General features: G+C 38.9%; 1 protein-coding gene across 1 annotated transcript; it reads right to left on the reverse strand.

Annotated features, from left to right (window-relative positions):
• Positions 1 to 886: 886 nt before the first annotated feature.
• On the reverse strand, positions 887 to 19,449 carry cul1b (cullin 1b). The gene is made up of 22 exons (XM_066676245.1): positions 19,316 to 19,449; positions 15,158 to 15,522; positions 12,521 to 12,698; positions 11,820 to 11,987; positions 10,642 to 10,692; positions 10,421 to 10,511; positions 9,703 to 9,866; positions 9,090 to 9,252; positions 8,787 to 8,917; positions 6,319 to 6,426; positions 6,102 to 6,208; positions 5,622 to 5,670; positions 4,889 to 5,020; positions 4,676 to 4,793; positions 4,179 to 4,255; positions 3,930 to 4,061; positions 3,417 to 3,509; positions 3,104 to 3,151; positions 2,428 to 2,510; positions 2,190 to 2,295; positions 1,990 to 2,103; positions 887 to 1,562 (listed from the first exon to the last, which is right to left on the reverse strand). Exons 2-22 carry the CDS (start codon positions 15,295 to 15,297, stop codon positions 1,482 to 1,484), a joined length of 2,334 nt encoding a protein of 777 aa, XP_066532342.1. The 5' UTR covers positions 15,298 to 15,522; positions 19,316 to 19,449; the 3' UTR covers positions 887 to 1,481.
• Between the last annotated feature and the right edge of the window lie 1,082 nt (positions 19,450 to 20,531).

A 20,531-nucleotide genomic window follows, 5' to 3' on the forward strand; every position in this document is an offset into this window, starting at 1 on the left:
GTGCTGCAGTATATAATAATTGTATTATTATATAAATAAATATACATATATAATAATTCTTATTATTATTATAACATCCCAAAGAGCTTGGATGCTGCTCCATCTCTCCAGAGAACACAGCTCAGTCTGGAAATGAAGTCTTTTATATTGAAATGAAGGTCTGTATTTTTTACCTTATCTTGAGTAACTGAATAAGAGTAAAAATATTCCAGCTCACATCAGGTACTAATCCTCTGAAGTTGTATGTAGAGTAGTGAATACATCAAATAACAGTATTTCCTACCCATATATAGTCAATCATTCATTCTTCAGTAAACACTTCATCCTGATCAGGGTGGTGGGTCTGTTGCCCGCCTGGAATCACTGGACATAAGGCAGGAACACACACCCAGTCGCTCACTCACACTGGTGCAACGTCACACAGTCCATCTATCTAACATGCTTGGACTGTGCGAGGAAAACAGAGTATATGGAGAAAACCCACACAGGCACAGGTAGAACACACCACACCCAGAGACCCTGGAGCTGAGGGGCAGTAGCCACTGCTCCTTTCCTCTGAGAGGAGCTAGTTGAGTTGTATCGGGTGTTTTTTTTACCCCTGGATGCCTCCTGCTGGAGGTCTACCGGGCACGGCCAACGGAGAGGAAGCCCCAGGGTAGATGGGAGGGATTATACCTCTTGGTTGGCCCAGGGACACACAAGGGTCTCTCTGGAGGAGCTACTCCTGAATCTGGACTAAGTGAAAAAGATGGTGATGAGGAGGATGTCTTTTACGTAAGGCTTTTTTTTCCCCCCAGAGGAGTTGACTTTCCCCGCAGCTGTTTATCTTCCTGTTGAAAAGAGCACATAAATGTCTTAAAGAAAATTTTAAATTTTATTCATGACATTTATAAAACAAACCACACTATACAAATGATGTTCCTGGAGCAGATAAAGGCTGGTAACACAGATCTACAAGGGCCAGTTTGACACGATTATATTCTGAGTGCTGCCAAAATCCATAAATTAAGTTTTCGTTGCTCTTAAACGATTTTTATTTATTTTTTAAAATTATTTTTGCAACCAACAGTCTGTAAAGTCAATGTCAGTTCAGTCCAACAAAGTCATTTGATTTACTGTGATTAAATTAAATCAGCTATTCTTTTTTTCTGTTGTTTAGATGATAGGCAGTAGCATGCAACCCCCGACGCTGGGTCTGACTATGGTAAGGGTGCCGTTCCGCGTCAGTTATTTACATATAAAAGATGATGGTGATCCTGAGCAGTTGAGATGGGACGTCAGGACACTGCTGGCGGTCCGTATTTTAAAGGGAGGTCCAGCGGTAACAGCTGCTGACTCAGCAGCAGTGATTTGACAAAGCCAATCTTCCGTCCGTCCGTCCGTCCTTTCCGGTTCTGTGCACATTCCTTACGACTGTAAGCCCAGAATGCTTAAGGAATGACATTTACATCAAGCCGAACATTAAAAATGAGCAAAGATGCTTAAGCCAGGTAGCTGTAGGTGTCTTTCTCTCCGTCCACACGCTCCAGATACTCCTTCTCTATTAAAATGTCGATGCATTTCTGAAAAAAGGAAAACAAGCTCATTTGTCGCAACTGAGTTTTATGTAATGTCTATACAAAAATAGATATTAATGCAAACTACAGTTTCTACAGTTTTATTTATCAATTTTAAATGTTTGTTTTGTGTTTTTTTTATTTGAACAATACAATTTAATATATATACCTGTATCAGGTGTTTGGACTAAACAGAGCTTTACAGATAGTTTATTATTTACTACTACTACTCTACTACTACTACTAATAATAATAATATCAATAAAATAAATACAATTTTTAAAAGCACATTTTGATGAAAACATTTTCCTATTAAAAACCTTTTAAAAAGATCCTAAATAACAATATTTAAACAATAAAACATTGGGACACTAACATACAGGTTTATTATGACAGTAATGACAATAATATAATACTGCGGTATTAAATATACCTTGATGACAGGGACACGGGGTTTGAACCGTGACGAGAGCTGATTCAAAACCTCAGCGAGAAGCTGCTGGTGCTTCAGGACTTTCCTCATTTTCATGATTCTGACAATAGCAGCCTGAACACACAGGAGACAAAGAGCAATGAGGAACAGAGCCAGCAGAATATCTGAAATAATAACAGAGTACAAAGGTACATCCTCACCTGTATCAGGAGCTTCCTGTCCTCCTCGATGTTCTTGTGTGTGGTCTCCTGCTCTTGCTTCTGCTCCGTCTTCATCGGCACGTTAATGTTGACCCGCAACTTCTTGCTGTAAACACACAGAGGGATAAGGTGCTTAGAGATTCAGCTTGAGGACTTCTAATTTAACTCTGTGTGATTATCACCACGTTGTTACAACAAGTCAGATCAGATGTTTTACACATGCTGTAAACCAACTCACTTCTTATAACCCAGGAAAAGCTTAATGAGTGTTTCAGGTTTGAAGTCCATTTCATCAACGTTTGCGTTCTCATCCTCCAAGACCTGCAAAATAAATCAGGATTTAATTAAATATATATGACAAATTCTTTGAGTTAAAATAACTCTTTCAAATACTGCAGTCTTCTAGTGGTCAGAATCAAGTAAACAGTTTATTAAACAACAGCATGTCATCAGATTTAGGCCAGTACTTGGATGGGGGTACTTAGATGCTGGAGGTAGTGTTGAAGGGGCCAGTGGGGGCGCTGGATCTTAATGCCTAACTATACATTGACAGGGATGCTGTATTGATTAAATAGCACCATTCTTTGGATGAAATGTTATACGGAGGTCCTCTCTGAAGTCAAAACATACCCCTGGTTATTTCCTTTAAACTAAAGGCAAAATGTGCCGCTGTGGTCCCTCGTGACCTTTGAATCATGCCCATCTTAAATAAACCTCCTCTGTCACTCCCTTTCTTCTCTACCTAATAGTGTGCTGAGAGGACTGTAGCAGATCAGCTGCCAGTGCATCGTCCAGGTGGTGACTGCACATTGGTGGAGGTTGAGGCGACACCCCAATGTATAAAAGAACGTAAAATACATTGAGAATTTAAAAAAAAAAATCACTTCAGAAGTAAGTATCATTCATTCACTCACCAGCAACTTGGACTTCAACAGGATTTGTAAAACTTGAACCAATATATCCTGTGAAAAATAAACAACACAGTTAAACAACTTAACAGGCATAAAAGCATTACTAGTTTAGAACAGCACAAATATATTTTGAACTCACGTAAATAAAACTGAAATTTTTATGCTGACGCTGATATTTCTGTGCCCGACACGCTGGCCCTTAAACCCGAATGATATTCAAAATCTATTCTGGTGGCTGAAGTTTCTAAGCTAAAACACATAAAACCCACAACCAATCCATTCTGTGTTTACATGCCTGACGTGTTGAGGTACTCACTATTTTAATCTGTGTGCTGTCGGCCAGCTGCTGAACCGTGTAGCTGTTCTCTGTGTTAAACTGCAGCAGAATGGCCATCTGGAAGGTGGATGCCTGACAAAATACAACAAATTAGAATTTATTTTTAAGACACATAAATAATACATAATACTTCATTAAGTCTTGATAATAAAATCGTGTTTGTGACTAATTTAAAAACAGCAGGTTTGCAGAACTTTTCCAAGTTGATGATGTATCAATTGTGCCACTTCAGGGTGCTATCGACTGACTGTAGATGAGCATCGTAGCAGCGCAAGTGAGATGCTGGACCAAAATTCACCTCTGCCAAACATTTATTGTAGTTGGCTGTTGGCCACAAAGGCACAAAATTACACCCTCAAACACCACTGATTTTAACTCGCCTGTAAAGCATTCTTTTACTGTTTCTCCAATATCTCAAACAACATTATCCTGACAGTTTAAACAGTCTAATCCAGCACTGACTTCATACTACAATTTTTATGGTGAACAGACCTGTAGAGTGTATCTGTTTTTGAAGCAGTTTGTGACCAGCTCGCCCTTGGAAAGGTGATAAAGCCACGTCAGCTTGCGTCCACTGTGTCTGCTGGCGTAGAAAGCTGTGAATCTTTGGTAACTCCGTTCCAGCTGTGAAACGTTTAGAGACAAACACATAGAAGACAGTAATTAAGCTCCAGGATGAGGATGTGTGTGGTTATGTGGCTCTGTGTTATTGTCAGGATGTGGGAATTCTAGGTGACTTACTTCTGATGGTAAAGCAAATGTGCACGACTGCTGAAAGGGCCAGGAACCAGAGCTCAGAACCTGAATACTGAAGTCCACTGAGAAAGAGAGAGAGAGAGAGAGAACCATGTAATTAACTCTATGAACTCCAGGTTTGTTAGTTTCTGACTGAGAATTCAGATGAAATAACATTAATTATAAACATTAAATATTAATATGATAAACATAGCCATAATTTGAATGAATTATTCTGCAATTTCTAATGATTATACAGTAACTACTACGAAAATCTTATTTACATTGACAGTGAGAGTCTTAAACTAGCCCTATATAAACATCTACTTGGGCTGACGTGTGCTGAGAAAATTAATTAATGTGGTCTTTAATCTAGATTAATTATTACAGACAATATTATTTTCCCTTAGCTAGGAAGGCATATAATGGCATAATAATAAAGGGAGTGTTTGGCACAACTGAAATGTTTTAAAGTGCTAATCTAAAACCACACATGCACTTACAGTCCAAAGGCTCTGAATTTGAAAGGTGCTTTTTGAACTGTTCATTCAAGTCTTTACTGACGCCAATGTCCTGGAACATGCGCTGGAGTTTAGAGGTGTACTCGAACCCACACGCTTGCTGGAGAGGAAGAAAAGAAATAATAAACTAATTAAATAAGGAACCACACTCACCAGGATAGATAATATAGAAAACACATAATCCAGAAAACAGACCTTGAGTTTGGAGATCATACTGGCCTCTGCGTCATCACTGGCGCTGTTCTGGTGCACCAGCCTCTTCGCTAGCATCTTGGCATAGAACTTCTGGAAAACGTCCTTATCCTCAATGTACTTGAAAACCACCATCTGTTAAAGAAGAGATAGTTTCAGATGGGACATCTGCTGCTGACACAATAAATTGCTGTTTTATTTTTACTTCTTTTGTGAGTATAACAAACACAGAAGTCCATACCCTTTGGGGATGACTCAAAATGTGCTCTACATCAAGTGAAACAGAGTGGCTTTGGCTCAAATACTCAGGTTCTCATTTAAAATTCTGAGATTCCTGTGAAAAGTTTTAAACTTTCTAGCTCGACTGGAACAGGATTAGCTTTACACAGAGTAAATAGAGTCCTGGGAAACTGTCTTTTAGTTTTTTTATTTACCCTCCTTTTTTTACAGCCCGCTCTGCTGTTGTGATGGAGCTATGGTTTTTCACACAGCTCAGCGTTGGTCTTGTTCTGGTACATAATTTTCCACCTTTGCATGTTCAATGCTTTGTTCAGAGTTGAATTTGAATTTTACCATGTGTGAGGTAAATATCTGAGTGTGTAGAATATTAAACTATCCAAAATCTTGTTTTCCTGTGAAACCTGCTCCTTCTGACAAACTAATCCAAAAAGTATAGGGATTATAATAAATTTCATCCTATTGTTAACTCAGAAAGATCATATTTTGAGAGACTCACCACTTGGTTCAGTGTGTCTTCCAGCTCCGCCTCCTCAGGATTCTTGGAGCTAATGAAGTTGACAACAACAACAAATAAATTAGCCCACAACACTTATCTATGAACTACATCATCACTAATCTGGTCTCATCAAGGCATCAAGTTCCAATTAAAACCTCCAAGAACACCTGAAATGCCTACACCTTGGGTGAACAAATGTTTGACTTGATTATGACTTTTTAATGAAATGACAAACTGGAAGGTATCCAACATTACACACTCTTTGATTTAATTCAGAACGATCTTTAAATACACAAATGTAACTGTAGGAACTATTTACACTGCACTCATTATTTACTGATAATTGGAAGCCCTTAGTCAAACAAATAAGTATGCTCTAATCAATACAGCATTCAAAATGAAGATATGTCAGTGAATTTTTACACCCCATAAATCTGTAACAGTGAAAAATATTTGAGATAGAGACAAAGTGAAATTCACCTCTTTTTCAGTAAGGAGTCGCAGTATCTAGCCAAAAGCTCTGGAGATTTGCTGGAGGACTGGGCCATTTTTGTGACTGCATTATTGTTAATGAACCTTCCACAGGCCTAAAGGAAAGAAAAAAGACATTAAAAATGTAATTGTTTATTTAAAAAAAAAAAAAAAAAAAAAAAAATATATATATATATAAAAATGCCATTTAATAGAGACCACCAACCTTATCAAGAGCAGCCACAAAGCCAGCATCATTATTAAACGCTGACATGACTAGTGCATTATACTTCTTATGCACATCCAATATGGTCTGCACATACATTTTGGGATCCTAGGGAAGGGAAGGGGAAGAAATGTAAAATTAATAATTCAATGAAAAAGTGCATGTGCTGGTATAGATCCTGAGTGGTAAAAGAATAAATAAAACATTTAAAAAGGGGACATATACCCATTTTTACTACAGTTCTGGGGTCTCAGAGAAAAATCTGTATATCACAAGGATTAAAAAAAAAAAAAAAACCCGCCTCTTTTTCCCTTTCCCTATATAAACAGCTAGTTTCAGCCTCTGTTACTGTTTTGCTGTTTTCGCTCAGTTGTCTTTCTTCTCCATTCTCGTTTTCTCCATTTTTACTCAGTGCTCTTATTTCTCCATGCTCGTTGTGTCTGTTTTGCTGAGTTTAACGTCTTAGCGCTCCCAAATAAACACAGATCCAGTGCTGTGATTGGACAGACTCAGATTGGGGGGGTTCTAAAATGCCTGCGCTTGACGTCAGAATCCGTGCAGAATCAGAACTCATTTTTCCCCCATTACCCTTGGTTTAGGCAGCCTACAGTAAAGGCAGTGTGTGGGTTGGGGAGCTCCAGATCCCATCATTAATATGCTAATGCACTCAAAAAGTGATTTTTTTTTCTCCAAAATGTCCCCTTTCACAGCAGTATGGCATATTCCTCTCTTTCTGGAATGGGTGTTGATGTTATTGTAGACATGTGTTTAAAGGGTGTAATTAACTTTGGAAGCATGCAATTACAATCACTTTGTTCATGTAGCCATACTCTGCCCTATTTTAAACACACCCTCATCCACTAGGCTGACACACTTACAGGAATCCCCATCAAGACCTTCCATCTTAAAAAAATAATAATAATTCAGCTGCACATGATCCAGATCACCATGTTTAATGCTAGGTGTGGAAAAGAGCACTATAAGGTCTCCAGCATTGGGCTGTGGAGCACCATCCTAAAATCTTCAAAAGAGATGGTGTGCAGAACTAATCATTTAACACCAGTATCTGACCTCAATTATGCAATCAGGGCTGATCATATACTCATAAAAAAGTTCCTGCATCAGTTTAAGCCTACAACAAAGGTGGAGTGACCCCTATTTCAGAAGAAACCCTGAATAAGATTTTAACAGAGTTATTTTTACATCCTTCCACATAAAACAAAACCACTTTCTAAGTCAGTGCATTATTAATTCTGCACAGTGCCACGCTCTGCTTACATGCGCACTGTGCTCTAGGGAATTTTTACTATGCAAAGCCAGTAAATAACACCACCTCGAGGAGTCAAATCAGATTATCCTTGCAAACTGAGACGATTTGGAGAAGGGCTTGAGGATGTAATTCAGGAAATGAGCTTCCACCTGCCTCAAAAAACAAACAGCCACAGTGCATATTTAATTCTGTGCATTAGGAGAGTAAATAACCCACAGAGGCCATAACGGAAAAGGCCTCCAGCAAAGAGCTTCACCAGAACAGGGTTAAACTCAGCTTTTGCTGCTCTGTACTGATGTAAACATATCATAAACAATAAAACTGGCATTTCAGATTAATATGAAATTACAATTTATAATCTTTGAAAGAGTGAATTTTTAAAATCACAATAGCAGCAGTTTTAATTATATATACATCTTCAAGAACAATGGATAATTTACTAAGGAGCATTGCCAGGCATTTCAAAAGAGATAGTAATAGAAATGCAATATTAGCATGTTGTCCAAGTTATGCTCTCTGATAAATATTTGTTTCATTATTAACTCTGTAATGACGCTATTGTTTCTTCCATTCAGAGCCTGTGTATAATGAAGTGAATAAACCAATGCTTCTGACACTGTAATTATTGGTTAATGCTAAAACACAATGCCTCATAAAAGGTTGTAGCCTGAAGCTTGATACTGCTAAGCAACACCTGAAACAAACACCTTTACACTGTCTGATAGGACAGCCATTTGTCAGGATTCTCTGCTCAAATCAACGGATGGCACGGTGAATCATATTCTGGGTGGAACAAGTTCTGGCTGTTATTTTGTAACTATAACTTCTTTAACACATACACTTTAATCCATATATTAATCTGTAATTAAACTGGAAGGGACCAGAACCTTGACTTTCGCAGCACCACCACCTTGGAATTTTTGGGAGAGCTCAGAAGATGATCAATTAACGAGAAGCTCAGCGATGTCTACCCAGCGAAGTAAACGTAGACTGTATATTCACGCATTATCATTCACACAGTCAAGGAAATGACGACACACACACTGACGTCAAGACCCAGTTTTTCACGTCTACACCACAACATTGAAAACATCTCCTGCGTTCTTCAATACCTTCATCCTTGGAGTATCTGAAAAGATCCATTTTTAGTGACCTTAGTGTCAAGCATGAAAATGCACCACTGTGAGCTGATTCTTACGTTTAGTGCTGAATCTCCGCACTTCTCTATGGCTGCCAGACCCTGGTTGTGAATGTGAGTCTCCAGGAGTTTCTTGAGCTCTCCTAAACCATCTGTGATGCGGGATACCAGGTTATACATCCGACCAAGATCTGAAAACAGAGAACAACATTGTAGGTGGGTTATTAATTGATTAAAAACCTACTCTGCAGCTTGAATGCCTTTGGCCTGTCAAGTGATTTAAGCCTTACAGGATCAGAGTATACTTTTAAATGGCGCATAAGGAAAAGAATGACTTTTAAATGATCTTAAGTGATGCTCCACCTTCGTTCTTGTCAGCATCCAGTAGGTTTTGAAACTCTGTGTGGAAGATCTCCAGGTGTTTCTCTATGAGAACCTGCTCACATTTTCGAGCGAGTTCATCTTGTGTGCTTTCATGGAGATATACCTGCACTCGCCGCTGTTCCTCCAGCAGTCGTGCCTCTGCCTACACACACAAACACGCACATGTAATCACAGCCTTAAATAAGAGCAAAAATAAAAGCATAAAAAAGGCACAATTTGGAACAAGTTTTTAATATGCTTAGTGCAAAAACAAAACTATAATTAGCTGTGATTGTAGATTGCAGAGACACAAATGAGAGGCAGGACAATTCCAGTGTGTTTGCACTTGACATCTGAACGGCTCGTTTTATCCCATGTTTTCTGACTTAGGCGGCAAAACTGACTGGGTGGTCTTGTTTCACAGTGTGTGGATTAGTGGGCTCCAGATCCACACATTAATGTGCATGTACTTATCAAATGATTTTTCGTAATACATCCCTTTAAAGTGCAGGATTGTGTGACAGGATGTAAACACTAGAGTCCTGTTTTTAAACAGACATTCTCAGGCCCTGGCCTTAAAACACAAAAACAGCAGGTTACTCTGATAACTCACCTTTTTCATGTATTCGGTTACAGGGTTTTGTTGGAGGAACTCTGTGCTTTCCCTTGTATAGAAGCGTTCAGTGTCTGCCAAGAACTGTGTCTCAAAATACTCTTTGTACACCGATAATGTGGGTCCCTTTGCAAAGGCATCATCTTCGTTCAGACCCAGCTCCACTGCAAGAGACCAACCGCACTGTTACATGAGGGTTGAGTGGCTTAAAATAAATGATAAACCTTTAAAACTCATCTTTATCCATTGATTGCAGGCTGATTTGAAATTAAAAGCTCAATCTGTTATCTTCTTTAGTGAAAATGAGCTCAGAGTCACGGTTCTCTCTGCTGATAACAAAAGCATGCTGTAGTTTTATACTATTTCTCACTTGTAGTTTATTGAACAGTGAAGTTAACTTTCAGTCCACACCTCATCTGTGTTTGCGATTAAAAGAGAAGATATTTTACCATGGACAGTATTATTGTGTATTTTTTCTGTGCAAAAAGAAATCATCCTCTTTCAATTGTTTGAGATAAATGTAAAAAACGATGGAAGTAACACAGAAGGTAAACTGAATAAGAAAGTACTCAAGAGTCAAGTTAGATACATGTAAACAGCACAGCCAAAGAAAAGCAATAAACCTTAATGGGATCTTAACTCTATAAAACAGTCAGCTTTATAATATTCAGTTACTGATATTAAACCACAATATTCAGAAGAGTTGACTGCAACCCACCATAGGACTGTACGACTCCACTGATTAGTCTGGTGTTGATAGTCTCTCCGTTTCTTTCTCTCTCGATGAGTTTCAATACAGCGTTTGTCACCTAGAGAAGGGTCAGATGGGGAAGAGTGAAAAACTCTGGACATAGAATAAGAGTTAGTAAAATATTACAGTACATTACTCCTGGTAAGATATATCAGTAATTTATAAAAGTAAATGCAACAAGAACCTACCTGCTTGTTTAAAGGTCTGAATAAACACTCCCTCCATGTCACCAAGGCAAGCTGGAGGAAAGAACAAAAGGAGTTCAATTGAAGTGACTTAAATAAATGTGTCTGCATATTCTAGGTTAATTATTACTTGACACACCTGAGCAGGCTCATGACGAGATTGTGAATTAGTTACTGAGTTAAATCAGGTGTGCAACTGCTCAGTGAAAAAAAAAAAAAAGTGTGCACTGTAAAAATAAATAAAAAGACTGAAATAAATGACTGGTATCATCCACTTACTACACAAATGTACAACTGATGGTAGAAACATGTTGGAATTGTAGAGGACAATATATCCTTATATATTTAAAAACTACAAAGCATCTAACTATGGAGAGTAGCAAAAGCAATAAAGTCCAGCCTGAATTTAGGGACAGAGTTATCTTTAGGTAAAACACCAAAAATAGTGGTGAGGGGGGTTGGACTAATGGGTGTCTGAATGACCATTGTGTCAAATTTATTGATCCAATAATTATACAACAGTGAGCATTGCCAGAGCATATGAAGCGTTTCTATCTTAAATGTGCGCACCAGTCTTCTGATACAGTTTAAACACAGAGTACACCACGAGAAGCTGTGAGAGCAGGGTATGAAAGCACTGGACATGAGGGTCATCACCGGCTTCTTTCATGTACTTTGGGAGATATTAGTGTAAAGAATATAAAGCCTATATTTCAGTGACTTTAATGGCATTACAGACCACCACCACCTCTCGTCATGTATGTTGTTGTCAGAAAATATGTCCTCTAGTGCCTTAATATCCACGCCAAAGTAAAGGACGCATGGAAGTGTTTGGGCGGTGACATTTACATAGTTTGAAAGGGATGCATTCATTTGCATAAGGGACCAGAAATGAGTCTCTGCTCACTGCAACACTATCTACTACAAGACACATAACTTGCTTCCTGTCTTGCGTGTGGTAGCCTTTAATCCAGGGGCTGCTATTCACAGTCCTGGCATGTTTTTGAGCTATCCTTCTTTGCGCACACCTGACTCAGCTTCTTATCTATTGAAAAGCTCCTTGTTGGCTAAGTCCACCTGCGTTAGAGTTGGAAAAACACAAATGTTCACAGCCTGTTGACACCAGCACTGGGAATGAGAATCCTTGCTTTAGTCAGTCATGTGCTTGCTTAATCTCTTACCGAATAGATTTCATAAATTCCTTTCCGTCCTTCATCACACTCCCGACGCACCCAGTGTCTGTTGAGGTAGGCACAGATCCCGTTTAATACTTTACTGGAGAAGCGGTAATCTTCCCACTGCTGCGTGTAGAACTTGAGAACACTCTCGTCCATCAAATCCTCACCGTCCTGTCACAAAAATCACAACAAAAAACCAGAGAGCCCAGTAAGACATGAGAGCTCGACAGACATGAGAGTGCTGTTTTTGTGCACTGCCATGAAATGTGGGATGAAGTGAGCCGCTCTGATTTTGTGCTGCACGTTACATAGAGTGCAGAGATTTTAGAATTGCCCTGACCACCCATCCGAGTCTGTCCAATCACAGTGCTGGACCCATGTTTATGTGAGAGAGTAAAGACGAAGTTAAAGGCCACTGAGTAAAAATGGAGCAAACAAGAATGTAGAAGAAAGAGAACAGAGCAAAAACGGCTAAAAACAGAGCTTCTGATTCTCAGGGTGAACAGTGAGCAGCTCATTATCATTTAAAGAAACAGGCGCCTAAAGCGGGCGTTCTGAACATGGCTGTTTAGACAGGGGGAGAACACTGCTGTGGGGCTTGTGGGGTTTTGACCAAAGCAGGACACAGATGTTTCATTAAGAACCAGAACTGTGCTCCACTTTGGAGAAGAGGGAGAGTATCAGCTTTTAGATAAAAGACTCACCTTAAGAAGATTTGTTAAATAGTTCTTCAGAAATTCCTTCAGTCTCTTGTAGAGTTCCAGCCCGACGAACTGAGCTCCCCCAGGAGTGGGGGACTTTTTGGAGGGTTTGGATTGGGGTACGCCAGCGCCCCTTGCCTGGTTGGACTGATGTACACTGGTACAGTAATTATAAACATGTCTGAAAATAACAGGTTAAGGAAAACATGAAGATCCAATATAACTGTATTAAAGTCATAAGACACAAGGGAGTACCTATTTCAATAAATTATTAGAAAAACGGGTGGGGCTTATGGAAACCACAATTTCCAAAACCACAAAAGTCAGCTTTTATTCTGAAGCCTAAGCTAAATTGTGCAGTCTATGAATTTTAAGGTCTTTTTTAAAACTGCTGTGGCACGTATTAAAATTTCTGTTATCTGAGGTAATTAGCCTTTAGTGACAATCATCTAATAAATCAGATATATATATTTTAACATAAACAGCTTAAATCAAAATTCTTTTCCCTTTGATTCGCATTAGACTACGGCACTATAATTCTTCTCAATAATCCATTGCTATAATTCGCTGTTATAGCATCAAATAAATCCCGCCGGAGGATTTCGTTTTGTGAATGCTTCGCAGCACAAGTCATAAGCCGAGACTAATCTCAAAAGCATGAGGGGTCATAACCAACTGTTAACGATTTAACATTTTTCAATAGATGTACACACAATAGTTTAATTCAAACTCCATTATCTGTTTGGTCAAATAAATCCATCATAACTTCAGATTTCACCTAATATAAAGCCAGTGGAGAAAAAAAAAAAATAAGCAGGTGGTTGAACACATTCTTCTGAGACCCTTTGTCTGTTCTGTGTAATAAAAGTTCTGTTGATAAATTTAACAATAACTTTGAAAACATTTTTTGAATCTAAAATGTATGCTAAATTGAACATAACAATATTAACATGAACTGCATACATTTGCTAGATTAAGTATATTATATCCAGTTGCTATGAAATGCATCGTATAAAATCAAATGTTGAGTATTACACCCTAAGAGGTTGTTTCTGTCTCAAGAAGAGCATCTCAACACGAGGGGAAAAAAGCAGGTTCACAGCTGGCATTTTCCCAACCTAGCTATTCATTATCTGCAAATTTGACTCCCTGTAATTTAACCAGGCATTAAAAGAAACACAGGAAGCAGCGTATTGGTTTTACAGAGCTCCACCTAGAGTGGCCTCGGATGTCTGCGAGTTGCTGCTTTTGTATTTCTCCCAGCGGCAGAACCTGTGGTGCCAGTGCACATTTCCTATTACACGTCAAAGCGTCATTTGGAATATTTTTGTAGCTACAGAAAAGCATTATGGAATTCAAGGCATTTGAGGCCAGTTCTAGCCCTATTCATTTTTAAAGCATCAAATAGGACAGTGGTAAAACTATATATTTCCCTAACCATAAAAACAAGCCAGTTAAATCGACTGTTGTGTCTTTACTGGCATTGCATAACAGCGTACATGGTGTAACAGCACATGTTCAGTGATTCCCGGAAATGTCACTCATTATGATTTAAGCGTCACTCTTATTTGTACTCTGGCACTGAACATGTGACAGTCAGGCCAAGTCCAGGAATTGCTGAACTGAAATTCAATACACTGAAAAATATGTAATTTCTGTCAAAAATTACAAACTTTTTTCTGCCAAAAAAAGTCAACATTACAAGGAGAAAGAAAAAAAAATACCTTCTCCATGTTGAATGGATACAGATATAAGCAATTTTGCACAATGTATATTAGTGCATTCATCATCAAATTCTTAAATTCTGTAAAAACAACATACTTGGTTTTGTTCCAACAGCAACAATATTATAAAAATAAACTACCGCTATGAGTTTGTTATTGACCAGTTATGTCTGGTCTGCTGCTTGAACTTCATTTCCAATGGCTACCTCCATTTATTATCACATTAATTAACAGACTACTCGATTACGACATAATCAATACGACTAAAAAGGCTCATAAGGCTTCAAGAATAAGCTAACATTATTATAGGCTGTAGCCTGCTGTGGAACAGGAGTGGGTGTAATGTAAAGTGACCCAGCAGGGAGAGTTATGATGGAGACCCATATATAACATATGATTTTGTTTCTGAGACACTGTTCTGGATAGCTTCATCGTGGGGTATTTCGTGGGATGAGTCTGGCTCGCGTGACCTATTTTAAAATAAATTATCTCATTCTGCCTATGTATGTGCTTCAAGGTTTGTAGACAATCATCATAATTAGAAAATTCAGCTACTTTAAAGTGCATTCACACACAACTCTACATGAACACATGACGTGAAGTAAGTCTGCTGGAGCAGCTGCACCTGAGCCCAAGATCTCCATAATCAATGCCAGTCATAGGCTACAAGGGTATAATGCAGTGGAACTGCATTCTTTGGGATAAAGAAAGACTATTCAATACCAACAGTATCTGAGATTCACTGATAACAGGAGGAGTTTAGACATCTTTTACCCTCCAAGTAATTTGGTGCCTTGTTCTGTTGTGTTATCAACATTTATGGCACTTGTATTAAATGAATAAAACCTCCACCCTTGCCCAATTACATCAACAACCTCATCCCCACTCAAAGAAACAGTGCTCATGATGAAGATACGTGTAGAGTTCCATGTATCTGGACTTGGCCATGCTCTGGCGCGTGTAAACCTGCTGAATGCCTGCTCGCAGGTCGTCCCAAATCTGGTCCAGCCCGATCTGTTTGAGCCCGTGGGGGTTTTGGGTCCTGTTGGACGACATTGTCTCTCTCTTTCTCTCTCTCTTTCTGCTGGCCTTCTTTCTTCAGATAAATCCCTCCTTCCTGTTCTGCTCCAAAAAACTGCAGACGTTTTCACAAACACTCCATGGTGCACTGTTCAGGAAGCTTCAGATGGGGACAGTGAGGTAAAGCTGACTTTACACAGTTCACAAGCTCCGGGACAACCTGAGCAGGTCAGCAGACGTTTGGCAGCGTCACCAGGAGACCTTAAGGGAAAAGGATATAGAGAGGTTAAACAAAAGTAGGTTAGGACAACAACTCATATACATCCTTAGGAAATTAAAGGATTAAAAGGATATAATATAGATGCAGTTTTTAGAACAACATTTTCGATTCTGGCACAAAATATCATAAAATACAGTGTGAATATAATAATAATAATAATAAAAGATCTCTTCAGAAATTGAAATGGTTACATACTAAAATTGCAAAAGCATCCAATTAAAAAAAAAAATAAATAACCCTTGATATAACATGGATAAAGCCTAGTCTGCATTATGTTTGAAGAAAACGATTTTCCAAGAACATGTAAATCCCTTCATTCATTCTGACAAATTCAACACTATTAATGCATCACACATTAATGCGTGCCACATTTATTACAGCATTTAACACAGTTATAATCATTATTTTGTTATTTAAGCTTGCTACTGTTTTATAGATGCACTTTTCCCATTCCCAGGCTATAGCAACATTGTTGTCCTGGGGTCAGTCTGTTTCACAGTGACACAGATCAGAAGTGACAGGCCACTGTCTGCCAGCTTTGGAAAGACACTGAATTTTAAAATTTATCTTTACAGTACATGAAATGTCCTTATTGTTTCTGATTGTTTACACATAACCTGTTTTACATCGTGAGCCTTTAAAAATAAGTAACAGAGACCCGCTGGAGTTTTGTCATTGCAGTATGTGACTGGCAGGATTGGGTAAACTCAGTTACTATTAATAACATCCACACTGCACCGGCTTACATGTTTACAGACAGCTGGCAGTAACTGTAATAAGGTCACAAGCTGGCGATTGTAAACCTGTATGAATGACCTGAACTGTGCCGACAAATGTTAATAAAGTATAGGTGCATGATTAAATTATATTTTCTTGTTATTGCAATCATTATGTTTCAATACACTATTCTGACAGTGTGAGGACTGTGGTCAATGCCAACAGGACTCTGAAATCCATCAGAAAAAGAAACATATCGACCAATTACAGAGACGCCATATACAACTACAATTAGTGCAACAACTGTAGAAAGTGTACATTGGATAGCTGTCCATACTGCCATTTTCTTATTTATTTATGGAAACATAACAATCCTTAATAGAAAGCTTAAAAATCACCCCAAATCACCCTCAGATCCAAGTCCAAAGACTCCATCCACAAGAATAAAGACAAAAATACTCTTGCACCTCATGTTATTATGAACTGATCATGTGTCCAAACATAAACAGAAAGCCAAAAGGGATCCTTCTGTTTGTGCTGGGATATGGGGATGGATCACATGAACATCTCAATGCACCTACCCAAGCGGTATAAGCCTTACTGCGAACGACGATTCCGGACCAGGTCTTGTCAAACTAGCAGCTGTTGGAACAATTCTGAGAAACACATGCTTATAGCCGAAGACAGGTGAGAACAAAATTCCAAAAATTCCAGATACGTGTAGACATGGCTTTACTTGACCAAAAAAGAGACCCTTTATATGTTTGTTGCCATTAGTGCAACCAAACAGGCTGCAGCTGCATCACAGTCCTGAGGTCAGTTTTACAGTGACACAGATCGGAGGAGACGGGTCACTGTCTGCCGCACAGTTTTCAAGGGACATCAACTTTTAAGCCGCACACAAACACACACCGGTCGTAAGAGAGAATCAGGTCAGTCCTGTACCTGCCAGCTTAATCCATCACCTGCAGCGTGTCAGACTGTTTGGACTAGACATGATTCCTCCAGCTCATGAACTGCACAACGCAGGCTTGTGTTTCAGCTCAAGAAAACTCTAATAGAAGAAATTAAGTCCAAATCTGTTGCGATTAAATTTATGTACTTATTCTGCAAATTAGAACTGATTTTAATATCATTAAATATGATGTGCACTTATTATTGACATGTCTTACAGATCCAACCTGAAAAATTTATCAGTGTGATATTAAAATGATATTAGAATCACAAAGGTGTGGGCTGTCATTTACCAATAGTCATTCACTGCATGAACATAACATTGTGTCCGTGGAGGTAGAGAATATATTTCTTTATTTTTGTGGGTTTAAAAAGCAGGTTGAAATTTATTCTTCCCTTTGCAGCATCCACTGTCTCTGTTGTAAGGATTTGATTGCATTTAGCCATAAAGACATTACTGAACTCAGGTGCTGATATTGGATTATCAGTTCTTGATCAAACAACACTCGTCTCATCCCAAATTTGTCCCAGAGGTATGGGACACAGCAAAGTTCCATTGTTCAACAGCTTGATTGTGGGGGCTTTGCTTTGGCATTGTGAACAGTGACTTTTCTGGAAAAAGGGAAGCAAACTACAAATATAAATTCACAAGTTGTTGAACTTGTCATTTATTGCAATGGCTTTCAGGTTACTGTTGGACACAAAGCGCTGGTTGCCCACACATGGATTATGCTTAATCTTTTTCTGGATCAATTAAAAATGACATACTTTCCATTGACCTGGACAAAGAATAGCCCATTTAAAAGTTTCACATTCAATACGTCTGACATAAACTTAGATCCATAACCTAGAAGACATTTCCATCACTGAGTTCTGGTCCAATTCTCTTTGAATACTCCTTCTTTGTGATAGCACTAACAATCACCAAATAAATCCACTCTGGGAACCTGAACCTAGCACAGTCCACCTTCCCAAACATTCTTCCATGTCTGCAATTGCATATTTCCAGCCAAGAGGAAGCCAATGCCCTAATCTTGACAAACATACATATTGCAGCTTTAAGCCTAGAGCTGAGGTGGTATTCCCCAAAGCAGGATTACTCAGTTTAGCCAGCTAATTTAAGCTTTAAATGTGTTCAAGTAGAAAACAGACAGTCCTACTACAATTGTCAACTTTGGGCTTATGTTATTTGGCTAAACAGGGAGAACGTTCAGCTAAAGAGGTCGCCAATTGCTCAGACTTGATTAACTTACAAAGTGCCAGAGCACAGAGACGTCAGATATATATCTAGCTAGCTACAATGCCTTTATTCTACACTGATTCCTATTAAACACAGGGAATAAGAAATTATTTTTAGATAAACAACAGTGCTAAAGATCATGACTATCAATATGCTTAGACAGGAGCATTTCAAGTCAAAATGACGATTAAAAATAACATTACTCTCCATTTCTTGATTTAAACGCAGAGACGCAAAGTTGGTTTCTTATTGAAATTTTCCGTTCCACCTTAAATGGTATATAAATGTTGCACTGCTTAAGGTGGAACGGAAATTAAGAATAAGAAGCCAACTTCAACTGATTGCTCGCCAGCACAGTCAGACGTAACCTTACTGAATTAAAGTTTACATGTCTATTATGGTCTAAAACAGCAACCAGAAATCACTTAAACAATATTTCAACCTGCGTTAGTTTCTCTTAGCCTGATTATTATGGGTAGCTAAATATGCCGAGCTAAGCTAGCTTAATCAATAACAACGTAGAAGAGAAAATAAACAATAAACCAAAAATATTTACACTTAATAAGGACAACTATATCGTAATACAAAGAACATACTCACAGTCGTGTACTTACAAGACGTAAAAACGCGACAAAAGGCATAAACCTAGACATGAAGGTAGATAAGCTAATGTTAAGCTAACAGGTAAGTGATGATGTAGCTAAAATGGCTTCCTATTCTATTCAATGCGTCAGAGCTGTTAGCTTCTCAAAAACCCTTATTTTGTTACAAATATATATATCCAATCGACTAAACAAGTATATCTACGTTATGCTGTTTTGTCTGCCAAGTAAATCGGACAGGTTAAAAGCACAGAAACGTACCATGATCCTCGTAATTCCAGTGTTTCGTTCAGCTGAGTATCTTCACTGCTTTACTCCACCGCCCTGAAGCTGTTACTGAGCTCTCACATCACACCATACACACAACACATCACCACACTGCTCCCCTACTGTCCGGCCCCTCGAACTAAAACATTTCATCATTATCCTCATCATTTATTGGTTTCAATTTTTCTGGAAGGAAAAAAAAACAAAAAACAAATAAAGAGTCGTAGAATCAAATGTAATAAAAATGAGAAAGACATGCCAATAAATAATAAAAGTGATTTTCCTGAGGAATTCACAGAGACTTCAGCAGTTTTATTGGTTCCCAATGTTGCTGGTACATTCAAAGTTGTTGCTAGACTGTTGCTATGTGGTTACTAGTGTAGAACTGTTACTAAGTCGGTGCTAAGGTATTGCTCAGGTGATTCTTGGTGGCTGTTAATGTATGTCAGTTGTTGCAAGGGCTGTTGCTAAGATGTTTAATGGGATTGATAAAGTGTTCCACATGCTTTCTTGTGTCAGTTTTTATGGCTGACTTGGTATTTCAGACTGCTAAGGTGCCAGAGCTGATTTCTAAGGTGTTGGTAAAGTGGTGGGCGGCACGGTGGCGCAGCAGGTAGCTTCACACAGGTTGTGTGTGACTGTGGGAGGTTGTGGGTTCGATTCCCGCTCCGGGTGACTGTCTGTGAGGAGTTGGTGTGTTCTCCTCGTGTCCACGTGGGTTTCCTCCGGGTGCTCCGGTTTCCTCCACTCAGGTGGATTGGCAACTCAAAAGTGTGTGTCACCCCTCCAGGGTGTATTCCCGCCTTGCGCCCAATGATTCCAGGTCTGGACCCACCGCGACCCTGAGCTGGGTAAGTGGTTACAGATAATGGATGAATGGTATGGGGTTGCTAAGGTGTTCCTAGAAAGTAGCTATGCTATCCCAGGTGGCTGCTAGGATATTTGCTGAGGTATTTCATGTGGTTGGGTATGTGTTCCAGGTGGTTGCTATAGCGAATGGCATGGCAAATCAGATGGTTGCTATGAAGTTGCTCAGTGGGTACCATGGTGTTGCTAAGGTGTATTTTTGTGGTGGCTATGGTAGCCCACATGGATGCTAGTGGGTTCTTAAGTGGTTGCTATGGTTCCACGTGGTTACTAATGCGGTACATTGTGTGAAAGAACAAAATAAAATAAACAAAAAGTGATGCTCTGGAGTGGCTGTAACTGA

This window comes from Hoplias malabaricus, chromosome 1 (genome assembly GCF_029633855.1).
Source record: "Hoplias malabaricus isolate fHopMal1 chromosome 1, fHopMal1.hap1, whole genome shotgun sequence".
Taxonomy (NCBI): Eukaryota; Metazoa; Chordata; class Actinopteri; order Characiformes; family Erythrinidae; genus Hoplias; species Hoplias malabaricus.

Excerpts from the sequence above, each read along its gene's own strand:
- cul1b (XM_066676245.1), bottom strand. The coding sequence starts at position 15,297 with ATGTCGTCCAACAGGACCCAAAACCCCCACGGGCTCAAACAGATCGGG. Across the intron at positions 5,021-5,621 it reads AAGACACACTGAACCAAGTG|ATGGTGGTTTTCAAGTACAT; the intron begins GTGAGTCTCTCA and ends CTTCTTTAACAG. Across the intron at positions 4,256-4,675 it reads AAATTCAGAGCCTTTGGACT|TGGACTTCAGTATTCAGGTT; the intron begins GTAAGTGCATGT and ends TCTCTTTCTCAG.